The sequence below is a fragment of the Cyanistes caeruleus genome, chromosome 3 (assembly GCF_971803275.1).
Source record: "Cyanistes caeruleus chromosome 3, bCyaCae1.hap1.1, whole genome shotgun sequence".
Classification (NCBI taxonomy): domain Eukaryota; kingdom Metazoa; phylum Chordata; class Aves; order Passeriformes; family Paridae; genus Cyanistes; species Cyanistes caeruleus.
The window spans coordinates 72,974,188-72,993,840 of NC_141703.1; the positions used below are offsets into that span (position 1 = coordinate 72,974,188).

Consider the following 19,653-nt stretch of genomic DNA (forward strand, 5'->3'; position numbering starts at 1 on the left):
GTTGCTGGTTCACATAAACCTGGATCTAGCATAAGCATGAAGCCTGGCTTGGTAAGAAATTAAGGTACAAGTAGAGAAGTTTTGAATTTAAATTTAATTCCTGAAAGCATTTTGGATACAAAAATGCACAGAAGATTTGAACTAGTCTACTCCCAATAGTCAACTCCTATAAAGTTGTCCCATCATCCAGAGCAGCCTCATCCATCTGTATGCCCTCATATCTTGACACCACTCTGCTTCAACTTTGACACCCCTCTTTTAGCTGCTGCTGGTGAACTGCAAATTTTTTTAAGACTCTGATGATTAAGAACAGTTTGGTATCAAGAGGGGATCTGTTGACTCCCAAGAGTACAACTTCTAGTAGTAAATAGCCAAAAACTATTTGAGGACAGCCACTCCAACAAAATCTCATGGCAGCTGGTCATGATCACATTAGCAGAACAGCTGACCAGAAGGCATAAAAGAGGAAGAATCCTCGGGAACTTCTTATCTAAGACAAGGAGTCCTCCACAGACACATGAAACACATATTCCTGATTACAGCCATGGGTCTAGAATCCAGAATGAAGGCCCCTCATTCTTGTACTTGAATAAATGCTGAAGTTAATTCCTTTCCACCATTTCTATAACATATAGAAATATAGACTATATAGAACTTCATATTCTAATTCCCTCATTTATATGGAGAATAGATATGAATTTATAATCAGAATATATGTGCAGAAATCTATGTTCATATGGTATAGGAATATGTAATATAATCTATGTTCCATACATAATTCCATATTCATATATAAACTGTAAGAAATCTATGGAGTTTTTTCCTTTTCTAATAAATTCCAATATTTGGGTTCCTTTTCTGATGTTTTCACAAGTTATGCATTTCATAAAGACCTTCAGTCCAAATGGTAATAGTCAGCTCAGAGTCCATTGCTTACTGGTGAAAGCTGCTTGTATGTGAAGCCAGGGTTTTTTCCCACCATCATTCTGTCCTAAGAAAGCCTCTTGTGGTCGCTCACAGAATGCCTTTGTCCTCATTACCCTGAATGTCTTCATATCACAAACTTTCCCACCACACCAGCAAACTTGCTCACCTAACTGCTCATTTCTTTTCCAGGTCACCTAAGAGCTTTGGGAAGATCAGTGGTTACCAGTGGTTGTGACCAGTTGTTACCACTGACCTTCCACTATAATAAGTAACCTGTCCTCTTACCCTCTATTTCCCAAGTTGTAACCTGTTATTGACCCATAAAATGACTTTTTATTTAATCTCATAACTACTAAGTTCCCTTGGAAGCTGTTGATGATGGTATTATGAAATATCTTCAAAACTACAAGCAGATTACAACAATTTGGCTTTGTCCAAATATTTGCTGCCATCTTTCAAATAGAGCACTGTCAAGTAGGAGTTTGTTTTTAGAAGTCATACTGAGTCTTCCATAGTGCTTCATTGTCATAGCAGTCATTGATCAGCCTTACAGCCTCTCTGATGAGCTTCTTGATGTGCTGAAGAAGGGTTTAGTCCTCATTTAGAGGTCTTCAGAAAGTTGTTCCTCCAGGTATATTTTTCCTTTTTGTTTTCTTTTTTTCTTTTTTATATCAGCCAGGATTTATGAATTTTTCTATTTTCCTCATTTGGCTATGACTACACTGTTTTAAAGGTTGCCTTCTTGCTCCTGATGATATCTCTTCCTTATTGTTTAGTCATGCCTGGTCCTTTGTACCTTTACTGAAACCTGTCTTAATAGGTTGCATGCACTGGCATATGACCTAAATATATTAAATATATAATTCTGCCGTGTCCCAGGTATTGGCCTCTGGTGGTTATGTTTATGTACATACTAGTTAAGGAGGAAGAGAAGGTTGCCTAGTTTCTGCCAAGAGAGCAGATGTTATATGTAATACTAGCCAGCCTATGGCTCTGACAGTCAAGACATCAGACTTATAATAAAGCAGAAACCCTTCATAATTTCAACCAAACATGTTTGCCCTCCCATTCCAAGCAGTGGTTTTATACTCCAGAGCTGTAAAGGTAACAATCTGCTTCATACAACTCTCGGGGCCACAGCCCTCTGCAGCAACACCCTACAAGCCAAATATATCTTGCCCTGTGAGGGATCCTACACACAATATTCTCTTCTCTCCAGTCCAGAGAAAGTGCAGTCCCACTGAGTATTACAAATGAAATTAGTGATTAACTGAATCCTAAAAATAAGAGAGGAAGAATGAGTCATAAGGAAAAAGCAAACCAAATGGGGTGTCGTGGATTTATTTTCCAAAGCAGCACCACATACAGAGAGGATAGTGTCATGAAGTGCCAGGGTCAGACTGCAGCCACCATTTCAGAGATCTCTCTCATGACCACCTTTCCTTGCTGCTATGCAATGCTAATATGCTTTTGGGACATCACTCTTACCTTCCATCTTTTCCGAAACCAGATCATATTTTGCTATGTCATCATTCTACAGGATCAACAAGTCTATTTCTGCAGAAACAACCCTGCACAGGAAACAAACTGAGGAGTCCACATTAGCAATGTATGGGGTAGGAAGCCCTTGGAGCAAGAGGCAGCAGCAGCAAAGCAGTACTTGTAAGGTGAGGAAATGTGCTGTGTGGGAAGAGCAGAGTCTAAAAGTTGGGCAAGGGAGCAGCCCACACTCCAGGGATGGGGAGGAAAACAGAAGCAGGTGAATGACAGACTCAGCAAGAGGAAGTGCTTGAGGAGACTGTGAAAAGGAGCAGTCTGCAGCCACCCATGCTGCAAGATGTGACTTGGGGACGCAGTGTACCCACTGCCGTACTGTCTGTCAGTGTGGATGTCCCTGTGGGAGCAGATCTGCTGCCTGTGGCATTTATAGGGTGGTCAGTGGTGGTCTGTGCCCCACAGCCTCCTCAGCCTGGTCTTGGCTCCCTCCTTGCCTCACAAGAGGCTGTGTAGCACACAAACAGCTACAAAAACACAAACAGCATTTGGATGTTGATGTCCAGGCAATCTTCAAAGTGCACCACTTCATAGCTGAAATGCCTAAATAAAAGCCCAAAGCTCTTTTGAAGTGAGAGTTGAGGACCCAGTGAAAGATGCTGGAGGACACCCACTGCTCAGTGGAGATGCTGACCTGTGGCAGTGGGAACCATAAACTGCAAGCCTCCTGAAACTCAGATGGATCTGCAGATGTTAACACAAATCAATAAATAATGACTATCAGAATAAACTAGGGTATAAACAATGGGCTTGTTAAACACAGGAAAGGCACTGTTTTGTCCTTACAAGTAGTATGGCCCAAGTATTTTTCACCTAGCCTAGTGTTAGAAATATTTATTTCAAAAACAATAAGCAGATTTAGTACATTTTAAATGAAAGATGCTTCATATTTATTCTTTGCCTTGTCATGAAGCCATTCTCACTTAACACAGGGAGTTAATTAAACCAGCCTTCACTAATCTGGCTGACAATTTAGACAGTAATTAGTGCAACAGGAACAGACAAGACCTTACAGTTCTTTCAAGCCTCAAGGCTGATACAAGCCTCAAGGGCAATTGCTACAAGATTTAACCAGACCTTCTGCACATTCTTCTCAATTCCCTAGGTACAGACAAATTTTAGAATCTGTCCTTCTGGCTTTCCAGAACCCTACACTTTGAATTCCTCTGCTGAGAATAAGTGGAGTTAGCAACACCCATTAGTAGTGCAGTATTTGTGAAATGCAATTTTTGAAAAATTTGCCCTCTAATTAAGGTATGTGTGTCAGCATCCTCTTTAGTGGCATCGGCAATTAACATTACTAATGATGTCTCATGTCTGCAGCCTCTCATATGCTATTTTGGCCCTCTGTTTCAGGTTTTTAAATTGGAAAACACTACTTACTTGCAAGAAACACTTCTGTATCTTCCTGGAACACCTGTTAGCTAAAAAACATGGAAAAAATTTAAAGCATGTATCTGATCTTAGGTTTATGGAGCAGAAATTAAAGCACGTAAGGTGCTAGAGACTCTACTGGAATACAGGCAGTGTTTTCTTGCCATCATGATCCATATTTGGAAAAGACATCAATTGTAAATGAGGTTGAGTAATGAAAAGACATTTGGAAAAGTGGTTATTTTTCACAAAATAAATTTCTGGTAAAAGACTCCATAGACAGGAGCTGTTTCTAGTCCTGGTTCAACACACAGTTTGTAATGCTTATGTGATGATCTAAAGATGCTGTGTAAAATGAAGGTCTTCTTATTCTACAAATGGCTATGCCCAAGTCTCTAAATATTCTGGATAAAAGACATTGAAATAATTATCATTGTGAAGTCTTGCAGCATCCCTCTAAAGCCACTAGTGTAGCGCTTGTTACTCTTCTAAACAATTCTATTGCTTTGTACACAACAAAAAAACATTTCTTTCTTATTACCTGAAAGACTATACATTGCTTATACATTAAATTAACATCTTTTCCCTGTTTCCCTCTGCACTAAAAATATGCCAACAAATATTTTAATGATGGAAAGAAAAATGCACCAATCAATCCAATTTCTAGAAATGAAGAAAGAGAATGACAGAAACTTAGAAATACAAGTCCATTCTTGACTTACATGCAGGATAGATACAATTATATAGTCACCAAATTTGTGGGGAAATGTCATCCTTTATTTGTAAGAACTGTAGTATATAACTTCCTTTGAAAAACCATAAGAAAATTCACAGCCTTCCTATATATTCTGTATGTGTGTATCTATTTTTCACCATAGAATCACAGAATGGTTTGGTTTGGAAGGGACTTTTAAAGGTCATCTAGTCCAATCTCCTGTAACTAGCAGGGACATCTTGTAAGTCTGCACAAGAAGTTAAAAGACCACAATTCACCAATAAGATTGTTTCTAAGGCAAGTGTGGGAATTGACAAGCTTCATTGCAATGGATGTTCAGAAAAATTGTTACCATGCTCTGGGAGCAGATCCAGCATGATGCAGAAGCACAGTGAGCAACTGTTTCCCATGTCCTGCAGGTGCCAGTCAGAAAGGGAGAGTGATGTCTAATTCACCGCCTGGGAGAGTCCCCAGGAGAACTCCATACACTCAGCTTCTGCTGGTGAAACAATCACTCTGGTATGCTCAATGCAACAGAATGGGAAGGACAGGACATTTACTCTTAGAGGGAAATTCTCCTAGTGCACCAGGGACCGCTGTGACTCTTGCACCTTTAGAAACAACTTAGAAATGCTTGGACTTTACTGGAGTGTCTCCCATACACTATTAAAAATTCACTGTCTTTTGTCTGTTGGAGACACACCCTCTCCACATCATAATTTTTCATAGTTTGCTTTTTTACATTTTCATCAATTGTCTCACAGCCTTGCTTTTGTTGTTTGGTTACCAGGAATCAGGTGAGTTCTCTTTGGGTCAGACAAATGATGCCAGAAGCTCTGCCAAAACAAGAAACCTCCTGCAACCTATTATTCCTGCTGTGCTCTAAGGCCCTTATTTCCACTTGCACCACTCAATTCCCTAGTGGGGAAACATTGTCCTGCAGCCCCACGTCAGCCTGCTGCAGGGTGGGAAGGTGGCTGCGTGTATCACAGCCCAGCTCCTGCATCACACTGCCCTACCTGTTTCCACTGACTCACTTTGCCATACTAAAACTTGTTTTCTTTTATAGAATCAGAGAATATTAAGGGTTCGGAAAGGACCTTAAAGGTCATCTAGTCTCAACCCCCTGGCCATGGGCAGGGACTCCTCCCACTAGACGAGGTTGCTCAAGGCCTTGTCCAACCTTGCCTTGAACACTGTCAGGACTGGGGTATCCACGGCCACTCCGAGTAACCTGTTCCACAACTTTAGCCACTCTCTTAGTAAAAAAAATATTCTTCCTAATATCTAACCTAAATTCCACCTCTTTCAGTTTGTACCCATTATGCCTTGTCCTACCACTACAGTTCCTAATAAAGAGTCTCCCCTCTCTGGCTTCCCTGTAGGCCCTCTTCGTATATTGAAAGGTTGTTACAAGTTCTCCACAACAAATCTTCTCCTCCAGGCTTATGAGCCCCAACTTCCTCAGCCTGAAATAATTCACCATAATTTTCCTTCTCCATCTGCAGTTCAACCCTAAATAAAGCTCTTCTTCGATGGAAAAATTTCAAAGGACATTTTACAAAGTTTTCTATTAATACGGTGAATTAGTCAGACACATACATTGGAGAGACAGCAATTCACGGTGCTCCCGCCAACACAGGGCAGAGCTGCATTAGAGCCTGCTGGAATGGAATCAGGACGAAATTACTTCCGAGATGTGATTATAACTTCCAGATCAAGAAAAATAATAATTCTCGACTATTTCTTCAGGAAAGCCTTAAAGGAGAATAAATAGGAAACACTGTCCCGTTGTTCCCTCGTGGAAAAGTTGCCGCTTTGCATCCACTCCGCGAACCTAGGGGCATGTGCTCCTGCAGCGGCGGGCGGCGGCGCGCTTCAAGGAGGGGCTGCCGGGGGCCGAGCGGCGCCCGGGCGGAGCGGCGGGGCCGCGCTCGGGTGCCGCGGGGCACCGGGCACAGACGTGGCGGGGCTTGCCCGGCGGGAACCGCGCCGTCAGCGCCGGGGGGGAACCGCAGCGGCCCCCCCGTGCGGGCGTGTGCTCCCCGGGCAGCGCCAAAGCAAACACCGCGCAGAGCGCTCAGAGCATCACCCGACTCAACCGCGGGCCGCGAGCGACGGGACACCAGCACGGGGCCGGCGGCCACTCCAACACCGACACCGACACCGACTCCGACTCCGACTCCGACTCCGACTCCGACTCCGACTCCGACTCCGGTTCCGGCTCCGGCTCCGGCCCCGACGGCGGTGCCGCCTCTCTGCTCCTCCCTGCCCTGCCTTGCCGTGCCCTGCCCTGCCCTGTCCCGCCCCGCCGGGCTGCGCTGCCATCGCTCCGGAGGGAGTTGCCAGCCCGCGGCAGGGCGGTTCCGAGCGGTCCCCGCTCCGGCTGTCGCCGTTCGGGGACACGCGCGTCCCGCGGTGCCGGCGTGCGCGCTCCGCCCGGCGCTCGGCCATGCCGGTGTGGCTGCACGCTCGGCGGGGCTCAGCGCTGCCCGCCCGCCTCCGCCCGCCCGCCCGCCGATAAGCCAAGCCATGACCGCAGCGCCCCAGGGGCCAGATCTCAGTTTTCTGAACGAGGAGGAAGCCAGGGCGATTTTCCAGGTGCTGCAGAGGGACGCGGAGCTCCGGCGGGCAGAGAAGGACAGAGTCAGGTATCGGCTTTCACCCCGGTCCTGTCGGTGCCCGTCGCGCCCGCGCGGAGGTGGAGGGCGCGGAGCGGGGTTTGCGGAGGGCGCTCGGCCCCAGCCCGGCGGCGCGGGGAGACAGAGGCTCATCCCGGCAGGGGGAGCGGGAAAGGGGGTGCAAAGCGGGAAAGGGGGTGCAAAGTGGGCTCCCCGCGGGGAAGGCTCTGCGCCGGCCAAGGCGGCGCGGGGCTGCGGGGCTGCGGGGCTGGGAGAGCCGAGCTCCCGGCGGGGCTGCCGGGGCATCGGGGAGCGCCGGTGCCTCCCGCCAGCGCCGGCTGCCGCCGGAGCCGTCCGGCCGGGCACCTGAAGCATCGGGACGTTTGGGAAATGCGTGTTGTGACAGAGACTGCTGTGAGTCACGGCTGCGGCTCCCCGTGGCACCTCTCCTTCCCCGGGGAGGAGGAGGAGGCTGCTGCGGTGCTTCCCCGTGCCGCTGGCATGGGGTGTGGGCTAAACACCGGTACCCGGGAGACCACGGCGACGGGGAAGTTGTGCCGGACTTTGCAGGGAAACGTGGCAGCTCTGCGGCTTTTGAGTCGATCCTGGCAGCTTTTGGAAACAAAGCCAGGCACTCACCCGCCTGAAAGATAGTTCACAAAACTCTTGAAAGTGACTTAATTGAATTCTCTCTGCCTTATCAAGATATAGGGCACCTCGACCTTGCTTCTAGCTCATATTTCCCCTTTGTGCTGCAATCATCAAAGCTATTTGTGTTGATAGTGAAAGCAAAAGTCGAGGAATTAATAGAAATTATGCTGGAAAATGAGCCGTTTATTACTGAAGGTTATAATTTCTTCCCGCAGGTATGGCTTTTGGTACATTGTGAAGTGTGAGGCAGTGTCCTCTCAGATTTGCAAGTGGGCACTTTTCACAAGTAACGCTTTCATGTAAGATATGGAGGGAATGTTAATGAGTAACATTTGCATCAAGTGGATTTTTGTACTGTGTATTTTTCATTTCAGTAAAGTGGATTTTATGATGAGCATGGTTAAATATTATGTGTCAACAATGACTTACATTTAAAACTTGTCTCGATCTTCTGTGCACATGAACCTGGACTGAGTTAAGTTTGGAAGTTTCTTTCTTCCGTAATGTGGTATTACTTTTCTCTTTCTGATTAATTTCTGTTCCATGTGTCTTATCATTAACCTCCCATAAAGGAGAAATATTTTGCTGGTTATAGGGAATTACATAGCTGAAGAGCTGTAAGTTTAAATCTCTAAAGTTTTTGGGACTAAAGCTGAACCAAATGCATTGAAACTTCTGATGCTATAGAGAGCCTTGTGAAGCAGTTGCCTGCTCTTCAGCTCAAGGCTTTCACCTGCCCCCCAAATTCGTATTTGTTTCTACATCTGTGCACTTAGGACTTTGTGAGTAGAAAATGTTCTCTATGTGAAAGCTGTCAAAATAAACGAGGTATAACAGGATGCTTTACTGAAATGTAGTCTGTTTAAATCTCATCTGAAGAGGCATTCACAGGTTGGCAGAAGGTAGGTGAAGTGTTTATGGCCAAGGCACCATACTGAAAATCTAGGTTAAACCCTGTATCTGTCAAAGGTATGTGTCCCTGGGCAAGTGTCCTAATCTCTCCCAGACCTAATAAAAGTACTTTCTTTCTCACTCCACTTGTCTACCTGGTCTTATTTAGACTGTAATCTCTTCAGGCCAGAAGACTCCCATCAGGAGCAGACAGGTTCCAGTCTGTGTGGTGTTGCCCTGTGCTACTATAATCAAAGTAATAACAGTGATCACCCTGGAGGGCCAAATCTTGCAGTTCCTATATGACCACAGTGAGCTTCAGAGGCTTAAACAAAATTGCATTTGTTCCCCTTTGTCCCATATGCCTCCCTCCTTGTCATTACTATTATTTTGATAATTAACTTCATAGACTTTTTTTTCAGTTTAAAAGTTTTAAAAGAATGCCTGAGAATTGTGGCAGCCTGCTCCTGGGATATTTTCAGAAGGTGATTTTGAAGCCATTTGACTGATGCTGTCAATCAGACAAGACATATAGGAGATGCTGTAGAATGGAAGGAACTATTTCATTAAGACATTTTTGTAATGCAAAGACTTTTTGCACAAAGTTAGTGAAGTGAGTTGCCGTTCAAACTGCTCTTGAGCATGGTTTTGGAAAGAGCTAGTTGGAGCTGGGTAGGGCCAGGGACCAAATCAATAACAACCAGCAATCAGTAACAAATTGGTAAAGTGTTTTCAGTGAACATTTGTATTTACAATATAGCATGTTCCTGTATAGACCAATCTAGACTGGGTTGAGAGAGGAGGGAATGAAGCATTTGTTGGCAGACCAAAGTCAGATTCTAATGACTGCACTGATCTTGTCCATACTGTTTGATGTCATACAAGCAAGCACATAGCTGTTTGCCAGTCTCTTAAAAGATCAATGAAAAATTGAAATTCATTCCCATATATGACTCTAGAATCCAAAAAGCAGGAACAAGCTACATTTGTTGTACTGAAAAATGTTAACACCAGTTAATTTTGAAAGATGAAATAAGAAATAAAATCAGAAGATGAATTCCGACATTCTCTGTGGTTTATTGTGACTTCCTCAAATGTGTTGAGCTTGCAATTGTTTCAATTCAATTGAATTTGCAATTCCCAAATACATTTTTCTTTTCTTGTTGCTTACCTACACTGGGTAGAACCGGATCTTTCTTCATCCAGTCAGCCCATGCCTTTGTTAAATGAAGTGTAAATGGGGTAAATGTTCTGATGCCCCAGCACATTTTCTGGGTACCGTTGGCCCTTTCTTGGCTCCCTTAGCAGCCTTCAGACCTCTAAGCCTTGCCTGGGACACCTCTCAGTGTAGCTTTTGCTTTTATACAGAAATGAACTCAATGTCCTGTTGGACCCTAATTTATTCTTGCTATGGGCAGGGAGCAGAGCTCTTGCTGTTTCCTGGCCTGCTGGTCCCAGGACTGCATTTTTTTTGGCCTGTTCTCTCCTTCCAGTGCCCTCTCGTGGCTCCTTTCAGCAGCACCTTTGAGCAGCCACCACAAACCAGCCGTACCTGCCTCCTCCCTGAAAAGTTCAGAGAAGCAGCAACTGTCGACTTTGGTATAATTCATATGGCTGCTCACTGCTATATACACCGAAAATACTTCAGAAGCTTATTAATCAAGTATTTGATAACTTAAAAGAAGAAATATGTATTAGGTTTGGACTTGGGTAACACTTGCCTTCAGATTTCTTTGTTCATTCAGTCCAGTTTCATTCATATCAATTCAAATAAAATTTAATCTATCATAAATGTTAGTGTGGAAGAGAGATGGAATTTAGGGGTTTTATATGCATGAATTGTTCCATAATAGTATTTGCAGTGTTAAGGCAGAAGTCCAATTCAGGTCATGAAATGCTATTTAATAAGCCTGATTAATGAAACTGGTGATTTTACAGATGCTTGTGGGAGAAAGTTCCCTGTCACAAATATTTCAGTTACAATTAGATGCCTAGGAGAAGCCAGGGAGGAATATAGCATGTTCACAGTGCAGTATCATGTCCAGATGGCTCCCCAACAATACAGTTTCTGTAAGAACGCAATGAATTCTTGCACAGTTATTAATACCACAGATCAACTTTCCTTATGTAATGAAATAGGCCTGAAAATCACAATGTAAACACATTCAAGATACTATTTGGCTTATGGATTCAAGAATTCAGAGTGTACCCGGCTCATCTTCTTAAGCTTTGTTCTGCAGCTGCTGGAGACAGAAATGAAAAAAAGAACTGACAGCTAATATTTGCCCAGAAAGCTCCAGGTCCCAAAGGCTAAACAAACCTGTAGGTGCTTCTCTTTTCTGTCCTTTATTGATGAAGCAAATGGGCAGGGTGAAGAGAGGCTGACTGCCTTCCATCTCTTCAGGACAGCACTTCAGAGCTTGGCAGGTAGCAAAGAACTGGCAGTCTCTGTAGGAAGTCTCAGCAGCATTAGGGCATGAGGCTATGGAATACAGAGGTGGAGCCAATTCCTTTTATCTCCAAGGCAGCTCCTCCCTCTGCAGAGTGTGGAGAGGCAGACAGTGCCCGAGCAGGTGTCATTCCAGTCAGCTTTGGGTCTCTGATGTCTCATAGTGTCTGAGCACTGGGTGTTGAGATGCATCTCCACCCCTGGAACTGCATCAAGGCCCAGAGAAAGCGGCTGAGATGAGAAGAGCCAGGAGACATGGAGCCATCTGTTTAAAAGAGGCAGCAGGTAGGGGGATGTGGTATGGGAACAGGTAGCTGGTACAGTTGCAGGTTGTCCAAAGAATGAACAGTTGGAAGATAGAGTGGGAAAGCTATGGATAAATAGAAAATGCATGTAAAAGGGCACAAAAGCTCTGTATTCTTTAATAATTTTATTTAGGAGACTTGGCTGTTTTATGTAATGCTCCTATTAGGACTTCATGCAGTAGTCTTGTGCTGCTTTTGTTTATTGATCCTTGAGAAAAAGGGAAATACTGTCATCTTCACTTTCAAATGAGATATTGAAAACAACTGAGAGACTGAGCCACAGAATGGGGAAATGAGCTTGCCTCCCCTAACAGCAATTTATTTTCTAGATCGTGTTTTGAGAACTAAATATGCATATATTATTTAAGGATTTTTTATTACATTTTTTTTTTCAGTAGGAAGAATAGCAAAAAATTAACTGCCAGCTCTAGAACATATCTGGCACATAAGCCACTGTCTGTGAATAGGAAATGAAAAAAAAGAGGAAAGAGAAAGGAGCTTTTGGGAGAGGAGAGCACTCATTCCATTTGGTTTAATTTGTTTTGCTCTTTTCCAGGTTGGTTTATATTTTTGGGTGGGGGTAGTAGATTTATTTTGCAGATGACAGTGAGAAGAGACAGCAGCAAAGCAAAGGTTTATTTTAATTTGCCCTCAAATTTGAAGATGAAAAGCATATGAAATTAATTGGGAGGTACAGTCAACATCACTCAGTGCTCCACTCTTGCTGACCCATTAACAACATTTGAGTGTTGTGGGAAAGATGAATCCCCTCGTTAGACTGTTGTAGACAGTCTCTACAATAAATCATTTGGACATAGTTACTTGTTACAGGCACACAGCTGTTCTTACTGCCTCACGGCAGATCATTTACTGAGTTCATTTGTTGCAAGTAATTCCTTACTCTATTCTCTTGACTGACATTTGCTCTCACAGGTCTGGCAATAGAAGGTGGGAATAAAATCCTATGTTGGAAATGCATTTTTTCACTTCTTCTCTTGAGAAGACATTTGTTGCAGAAGTGCAGACATACTTGGTTTTGTATTTGAGCATATCCATACTTGATGCTTCAATTATATTGTCTTGCTTTCAGTTTGAGGGGTCTGCCATTGCATGCTTTATTTTGTCATAATCACAAAAGTAGTCCTGTTTACTTTCTTGGAGACCAAGAGTAACTTCTTGGGTGTTAGACATCTAGATCTGGAGCTCAACTCCTCATAATTACAAAGAATTTTTAAAATCAGCTCCAAAATACATGAGCTGCATGGGTGAGGAGAGCAGACAGGATACCAGGACAGCACTACTTTGGTATAGTTGTTCCAGTGGAGCTCCCTCCCTGGACAAAGCATTAATAAAGAAATTCTTTCATAAGAGATACTCCACCCAGGAATGTTTCAGGGTGCAAGTGTTCTATTGTGTCTTGTTTGTGGAGGAGATACTATTATTACTTACCACTGATACTGTGGCACCAGCGTGTTTAGTGGTTTGTAAACACTAATGAAAATAGGTCCTTGAAGCCCTGAAGGGCTAATATGCTAAAGAAGTGCCAATAGAAGCAGAAATGGCAAGGAAGACTGGGATTTAAAAACCTTTACTTGGTTTGGTAAACAATTACTGTCATAAGAATCCCATTTTGGGACTTCCCTTGTTTGATTTGGGGTACTGTAACCAAATGCAATTGGTAAGTTGCATATCAGGTGTTTTCCTCATTGTGTTTTTTAATAGTCCTGTCTTATGGTGGGGTCTAGGCTCACGGACTGGGGCTTCACAGAGGGTGGGAAAGAGAAGTAGAAATGGCCAGGGCCAGGTAGACACTGTATGTGCCATTTTCTCTGTTGGTTTTTACTCTGTCCATCTGGGCTAACTAGACCAAAGTCTGTGATGTAGCTCCAGTTTTATATCTACAGAGTCTGGACCAGCATTGCTTCCAGCTCCTTTCATAGTGAACTAATTTTAGTGTCAGTCCTTTCCTCTGAAGATTTGCACTTGGTGTTTGAGGGCAGGGGGTTTCCTACGGTCTGTGTGGTGGCAGAAGGAAAAACCTTTTGCAGTGTGTAATATTTGGAAGAGCCTGTCTGTAGGGCACTGAATGTATTTCTTCTTTTGTCAGGTTACTGAGGCAGTGGTGGCTCCCCATGGTTGCTCCCCACCGGGCTGGCAGGGCAGGGCCTGGCCACCAGGGCCTGTCCCCGGTGACACAGACGGGCACCCCAGCGATGGCTGTGGTGGCGTGGCAGGGCAGGGCCAGGCTGTGGGACTGAGTCACACTCAGGGCCGGGTTCAGGCCTGCTGGGGACAGCTGGGTCCACCACGGTCTGGTGGTCATGAGGCAGGGCTAGAGTGATGGTGCAGGGCCACGGTCAAGCCGAGAAGCCGTGTCAGGGTCAGGCCTGGTGACAGTGCCCGGGGTCAGCCGTGGCCCTGTGATGGCCAGGCAGGCCAGGGGTGAGGTGGCCGGGCTTGAGACCACGTTTGTGTCAGCCAGGGCAGAGACCGGGCACAGACAGAGCTGGGGACGCATCTGGGGCTGGAACTGGAGCACGGCCCAGCGGGACAGCATGCGCTGAAACGCAGCTCCATGGGGAAGGAGGGCTCGCCCATGCTGAGGCCTGTGGCCCTTGTCTTCGCAACACCTTTCTTTAAGGACACCCAGCTCTGGGTCCAGGCCCAGGCAGCCAAACCTACAGGAGCAGGAAGGACATTCTCTGGGCACTTTCACCCATGCTCATTCGAACGCAGGCCTTATGCCAGGTCTTTCAGACTATTGAGACTAATGTTTGCATTTGCAAGTGACCAAACTGTAAAAGTGAAAATCACAAAGGCTATTATTGTTATTATTGAGCTCACTTTCTGATATCACTAGGGCTGCCTAAGGCAAGGTGTTGAAATTGATGAGATTTAAGCAAAGAGTTACTGTTAAGTCATAGGAAGACATTTTCCAAGTCCAAGCTTAATGGTAAAAGTAGAATTTCTTGAACTCTGTCTATATAAATAAATTGACCAGGCTGCAAGAATAAATAGACACAGCAGAGCAAATTAGCAAGACTAACTATGGAGTAGACAGTCAATATGGGAAGTTATTCCAGAATAGGTAATGCAGAACAGTCCAATTTTTTCAAGTTTTCCATAGACTTGTGACCCAATTACAGAGTTGTGCACCTTGTAGGAAGTCTGCACACTTCCCAGGTTTGACCTTTCCAATAGTGATGTCTCTATGTTCTCAACACCCTCTGTCTCCTCCACAATTCAAGCACAGAAGTTAAATTAATAATTGACATTAGTTGGAATTGGAAATTGCCATTAGGTAGAAGAAGACAGCTTTCCATACTAAGCAAGCAGAAAGTTATTGAGGTGCCTGTATGAGGAGAAGAGAATGATTTTGTCATGCTGACAGCTTCTACACATTGTGTCCCAACACTTTCAAGTCCTTGCATGTATTTCAGAAATCATAAATTGGTTATGCCAGTAATTCAAAAAAGTGTTTCTCAGAAACACACCTGATTCATATTCAGAGTGTCTGGCTATCTCCCCATGTGTACTGGCACAGCTGTGCTCCAGTGGTGTGCTCAGATTACGAGTGTCATGTACACCTGTCAAAGGCTGTAGCACCTGCTTTCTGTAGGGAAACCCAAGGTGCTGGAGTTTTGTTGGACTTGATCCCTGATGTACTTCAAACTCCTGGATCTGGATAGACATACAGCACTTGCACCTCCTGCAGACATGGCTCTCAGCCTGGCTAACAGCTGGGAGCAAAGCTGCTTGGGCTGTGTGTCAGGACTTCAGCTGATATTCACTGGTTTCTGTCAGATACTGTTCTGATGGCATTTGAAAATTGGTGTGTGTGTCCATCTCCTTTTCTTCTCTTAAATTTTGGTTTTCTCAATGGTTTGTGTATACTGAATTTAATCATCCTGTAAAATCTTTTTTCTCTCTGAATCTGGCTTTCAAATCAAGTGGAGTTTGGCCCACTGGAATTTTGAATTTTGGACACAGAGACCCCATTTTATTTTCTGTTCCAGAAATTTAATACAGGACTGTGTAAACTAAGGCCTAACCTCAGTTTGGTCTTTCCTGTACTTGTTTTAAATTGAAAAATTACTTATTTTCTTGGAGCTTACAATCTGAAAAAAATCTTAAGTATTTAATGCAAGAAATTCATTAAAGCAAGTAGGGAAAATGGGATTTGTTCTGAGGACATGTGCATCTAAAAGTTCACATGAAATTTATTTCTAATCCTTCTTTGCAGCTAAATTATTATGTTTACAGTGTTAACTACAATAAACTGTATTTAAATGTCTGTGTTTTAAACTCTTAACTGAAACAACCTTCTTATTCTCAGTCTTATCTCAGAAATAAATAAATCCATATAGTGGTACTGTATTAACTGTGAATAAACACATCAAAACCACAAAAGCTAAGAGTAAATGATGAAAATTACAGTATGTTTATACTTTACAGCATATAAATTACATAGAATTTATTTAGTTGTTGGAATAATCAAGGAATTGTAACACTCTGCTTGCCATGTCTTTGGACTTTTAGATCAGTCGGGATGTGAGTGCAGAAAGCTGCAGTCAGGAAAAGCTGCAGCAGCATGGCTGGGGTGCTCTGCAGTCTCTTTCTCCAGTATAGATTTGTGTGTTCTTAAATGCATATTTATATGTGTATATTTGTGTGTTCTTTAATATATGTAAAATTATACATATGTAAATATAATATTTTAAAGTATTATTACACTATAATATTTCAATTTCCAGTGGAAGAGTTGTTATAAATTATGAGAGTCTAAGGTACTATAGAAGAGGATCTCTGTGTAAGTATATATTACATACATGTATATGATCATTACACTTCCAGATGAAAAACACCCACTGTGTCTACTTTTAAAGCTTTCATTAATGCTTTTGACCTCTTTCCTTAATTTAAAGCAATGTAAATGAGGCTTTTGTAGTGTTACAGTAACACATAAACTGTGTGCAAGTTCACTGACCTGTCTTACTTCAGTTGTCCAGAACTGTAAACTCTGCTCGATGTGAGACTCTGCACAATTATCTGAGATTTCAAAGGTGTTTTTTGAGAGCCCTAGGCTTCAGGCTTAGCTCTGTACAATCCTGTTTGGAGCCTCTCAATTTCAGAACGCTGTCCAGACCCATGGGCCATCATACACAAACCTGCTTGTAGGGGTGAGGATATGCTTTTAATTTGAATCCAATTCCCCTCTTTCTCAGAGGTTCTCACCTGGCCCATGTTTTGTTTCTTGTTTTTTGTTTTTTGGGTTTTTTTTCTCACATTGTTTATTAGGAAAGGTTTTGCATTAAGAGAGCCAAACAATAACATGAGGAATAGCATCTGCATTGTATGTCTTTGTAAGGCAGTTAACTTTACAACACAAGACTGAGCTGTAAATTACTTGCAATAGATTGTCTCTTTGCATGCTATCAATATAAAAGTTGACTGTAATCAACTAGCAGCTCTACCCAGGCAGAGTAAATACGTCTGCTGTTAATCATTAGCTTCAGATTTATTGAGACCTGATCCTCAGCCTTTCAACCCATCATGTGGTATGCATGGTATACATCTTACATTTCCATGTAAGATTTCTGGGACAGAAATTCAGGAGCTCAAAACTCAAACCTGGCATAAAGCATTTTTGAACTGAGACTACATCTGTGACTGCAAATAAATCAGAATCTTTACATGGAGAATTATATCCATTGCCTCTATTAGCATGTATTAATATTAATAGAAATTCCTATTAATGAAGTAATCTCATTAGACACATTAATTTCTACCATTCAGAAGCTATGTGACACACTTGAAAGATGATAGGTGGCTTTTCTTTCCATTGCATCATGGGTTTGTTTTGTTATTACCATATAATATTGGTAGGTAGCTTGCAAGTATTAACAGCATAGTGAAATTATACCCCTTTCTAGACTGTCATTTGTAGCCTACAGAGACATTGTAACCAGTCGATAAAACAGTCACAGAATAGAGCTTTCCCCGGTTTTGTATGCATTGTGAAGGGGGTCAACCCAAGCTGGAAAGTCACCAGCAGCTGTGACATTCCTAGTGGTATTCCATCTCGTTCGCTCTTAGTGACCAGCTGCCCAAAGGACTAAAAGATTTCATTTTCTACGTATGTATAACCGCTACAAGATCTGTACTTACAGTCTTTTCTGTTTGTTCTAGCAGGGCTGAAATGATGTTTTCACTGTAAACGCAGGGTAGCTGTTAAAGAAATCGTTTCATGTTAAAAGTAATGTTTTGAGGCATTGTTACACCTTGAGATGCATGATTAATCATCCTCCGCTCCCGTGATCTCAGTTTTCAATGCTCTGTTTTGAAAACTTAACTTTTTGAAGACAGCCATTGAGCTTCTCATTTCAGAGCTTTAACTGAGAGCTTCTGATTCCTGAGCTGCCAGAACAGAGAGAAGTTATGTAGTCAGCTTGAGAATTAACCTTTGTTCTTGCCCTTACAACATTTCCTAGTTTTCCATTTCAAAGGAAAGTGTCTTTCCATGCTCTTGCTCAGGAAAGCAGACAAAAGCTTCAAGGGGAAAGGAGTGTTGGACTTGATGAAGGAAAACAGGAGCTAGTGTAAGTCAATGCTTTAATTCACACAGTTTAATGTGAGAAGTTAATGGATGCCATCGAATTAGGGTATCTCAAAGCAGGTGATCAGCTTTAATTTAAAAGAATAAATTTGTTGAATAGAAATAGTGTAATAATGTCAGATTTTGTGATTTATTCTACTTTTTAATTAAGAAGAGGAGAGGTGGAAATGGAAGGGGTTTCCACACGAGCAGACAAGGTAGAGCTTTAGTAAAGGCAAAAATATGTTTTGCCTTTAGCTCACATATTCCCTGACTGTATCCCAGACAATGTGCAGTCTGGGAGCAAAAACAAGAGAAGATTAATTCCCTTTTTACTTTCTTTTGCCTTCTGTCTCTTGGTTTTGCACATTACTGGAATCTAAATATTTAGGGGTAATTATGAGCTCATCATGTGACCATTAAAGTGGAATTGAAAACGTATGTCATACAGTTCAGTGCTGGGCACCCCTGTCCTTCAGGTGAATATTCCTTGGCACTTCCAGTTGCTCCTTTCCATTCAGGGGTGTCACCGCTAGGGGACTCTCCCTCCCGCAGCCTGGCCTGGTGCCTCTTCAGGAGAGTTAAAGTCCTTTTCCATTACATTCATTGATGTGTGGGGTCCTGGTCACTAAGAGACACTGAACCCACACACCCTTTATTCTGCATTGTTGTGCCACATCCTCTTTGCCCATGCACATCTTTAGTTCTATCGGTCACATACTCAGATAAATACATCCGAGGGCAACTAGGTGGGTTAATGGGCATTATAAAATGAAGACATAGTAGTGAAAATGACAGAAGAATAGAAAGGATGAACACTTAGATAGAAAACTATTATTTCAGAGGAAGAGAAAATTAAATTTGAGCCTTTGATTGGCAACGACCTAGCAGGTTAGATTAGAGCATTATTGGCAACACATTTTGTTCATCAAAATAGAGGAGACCTTGACTTTTCAGAGAATTACTGAAGAAATTCTTAATTTTACAAATATCAAATAAAAAAAAATGAGTGAATTCTTGGTTAGATCTTTTTACATGGTCTTGTAGTATGTGCAACCAAAACACAGGAGTCTTTTTTCCTCTGTGATTCATCCATGTGTGCATAGTGTCTTATATGTAATAATGAGGCTGACTTGGTTCATTTTTATTAGCCAAACAGACAACAGTAAGAAAGAAAAATAAACAAAACATGCTTTAACGTGAGTAAAAGTATACCAGCTCCCAGGAATAAAGACTGCCTTAGAAAAAAAACCTGTTTTGTGTCTTACGTGCTAGGAAAGAGTTTGTTGACTCATTGTTTTTCTTCCTGGTAGGATTGACCTGCCACAGGAGCTTTTCTGGCACCTTGGAAACCATAATGTTGTTGTTATTGTTATTATATGTTTCTAGGAAATGACAGATAACAATTTTTTTCAAATTACTTCAGCTGTGGCAGCCTTTGCCTTTGTCAGTAATATTTCTTTTCCCCCTTTTTTTTTTCTAAATAAGATGACAACTTGGAAGTATATCTTTAAATTATTTTCATAAAATCCAAAGGAGCTGTAAGTAAAAAAATAAACTTGCATATATGT

The 19,653-nt window shown here is 42.7% G+C and overlaps 1 protein-coding gene and 1 long non-coding RNA gene across 3 annotated transcripts in view; one reads left to right on the forward strand and one right to left on the reverse strand.

Moving 5' to 3' along the window:
* The first annotated feature begins 6,364 nt into the window (after positions 1-6,364).
* EXPH5 (exophilin 5) overlaps positions 6,365-19,653 on the forward strand; it is a 37,716-nt gene continuing 24,427 nt past the window's right edge. For both annotated transcript variants that reach the window (XM_086881924.1, XM_086881925.1), the window contains exon 1: positions 6,365-7,221. In XM_086881924.1, coding sequence (XP_086738050.1) covers positions 6,416-7,221 — 806 coding nt within the window. In that variant the 5' untranslated portion in view covers positions 6,365-6,415. The remainder of the gene's footprint in view (positions 7,222-19,653) is intronic.
* Positions 8,008-13,907, reverse strand: LOC147654248 (uncharacterized). The gene is made up of 2 exons (XR_015284781.1): positions 11,054-13,907; positions 8,008-10,296 (listed from the first exon to the last, which is right to left on the reverse strand). It is a non-coding gene; the product is annotated as an uncharacterized LOC147654248 (long non-coding RNA).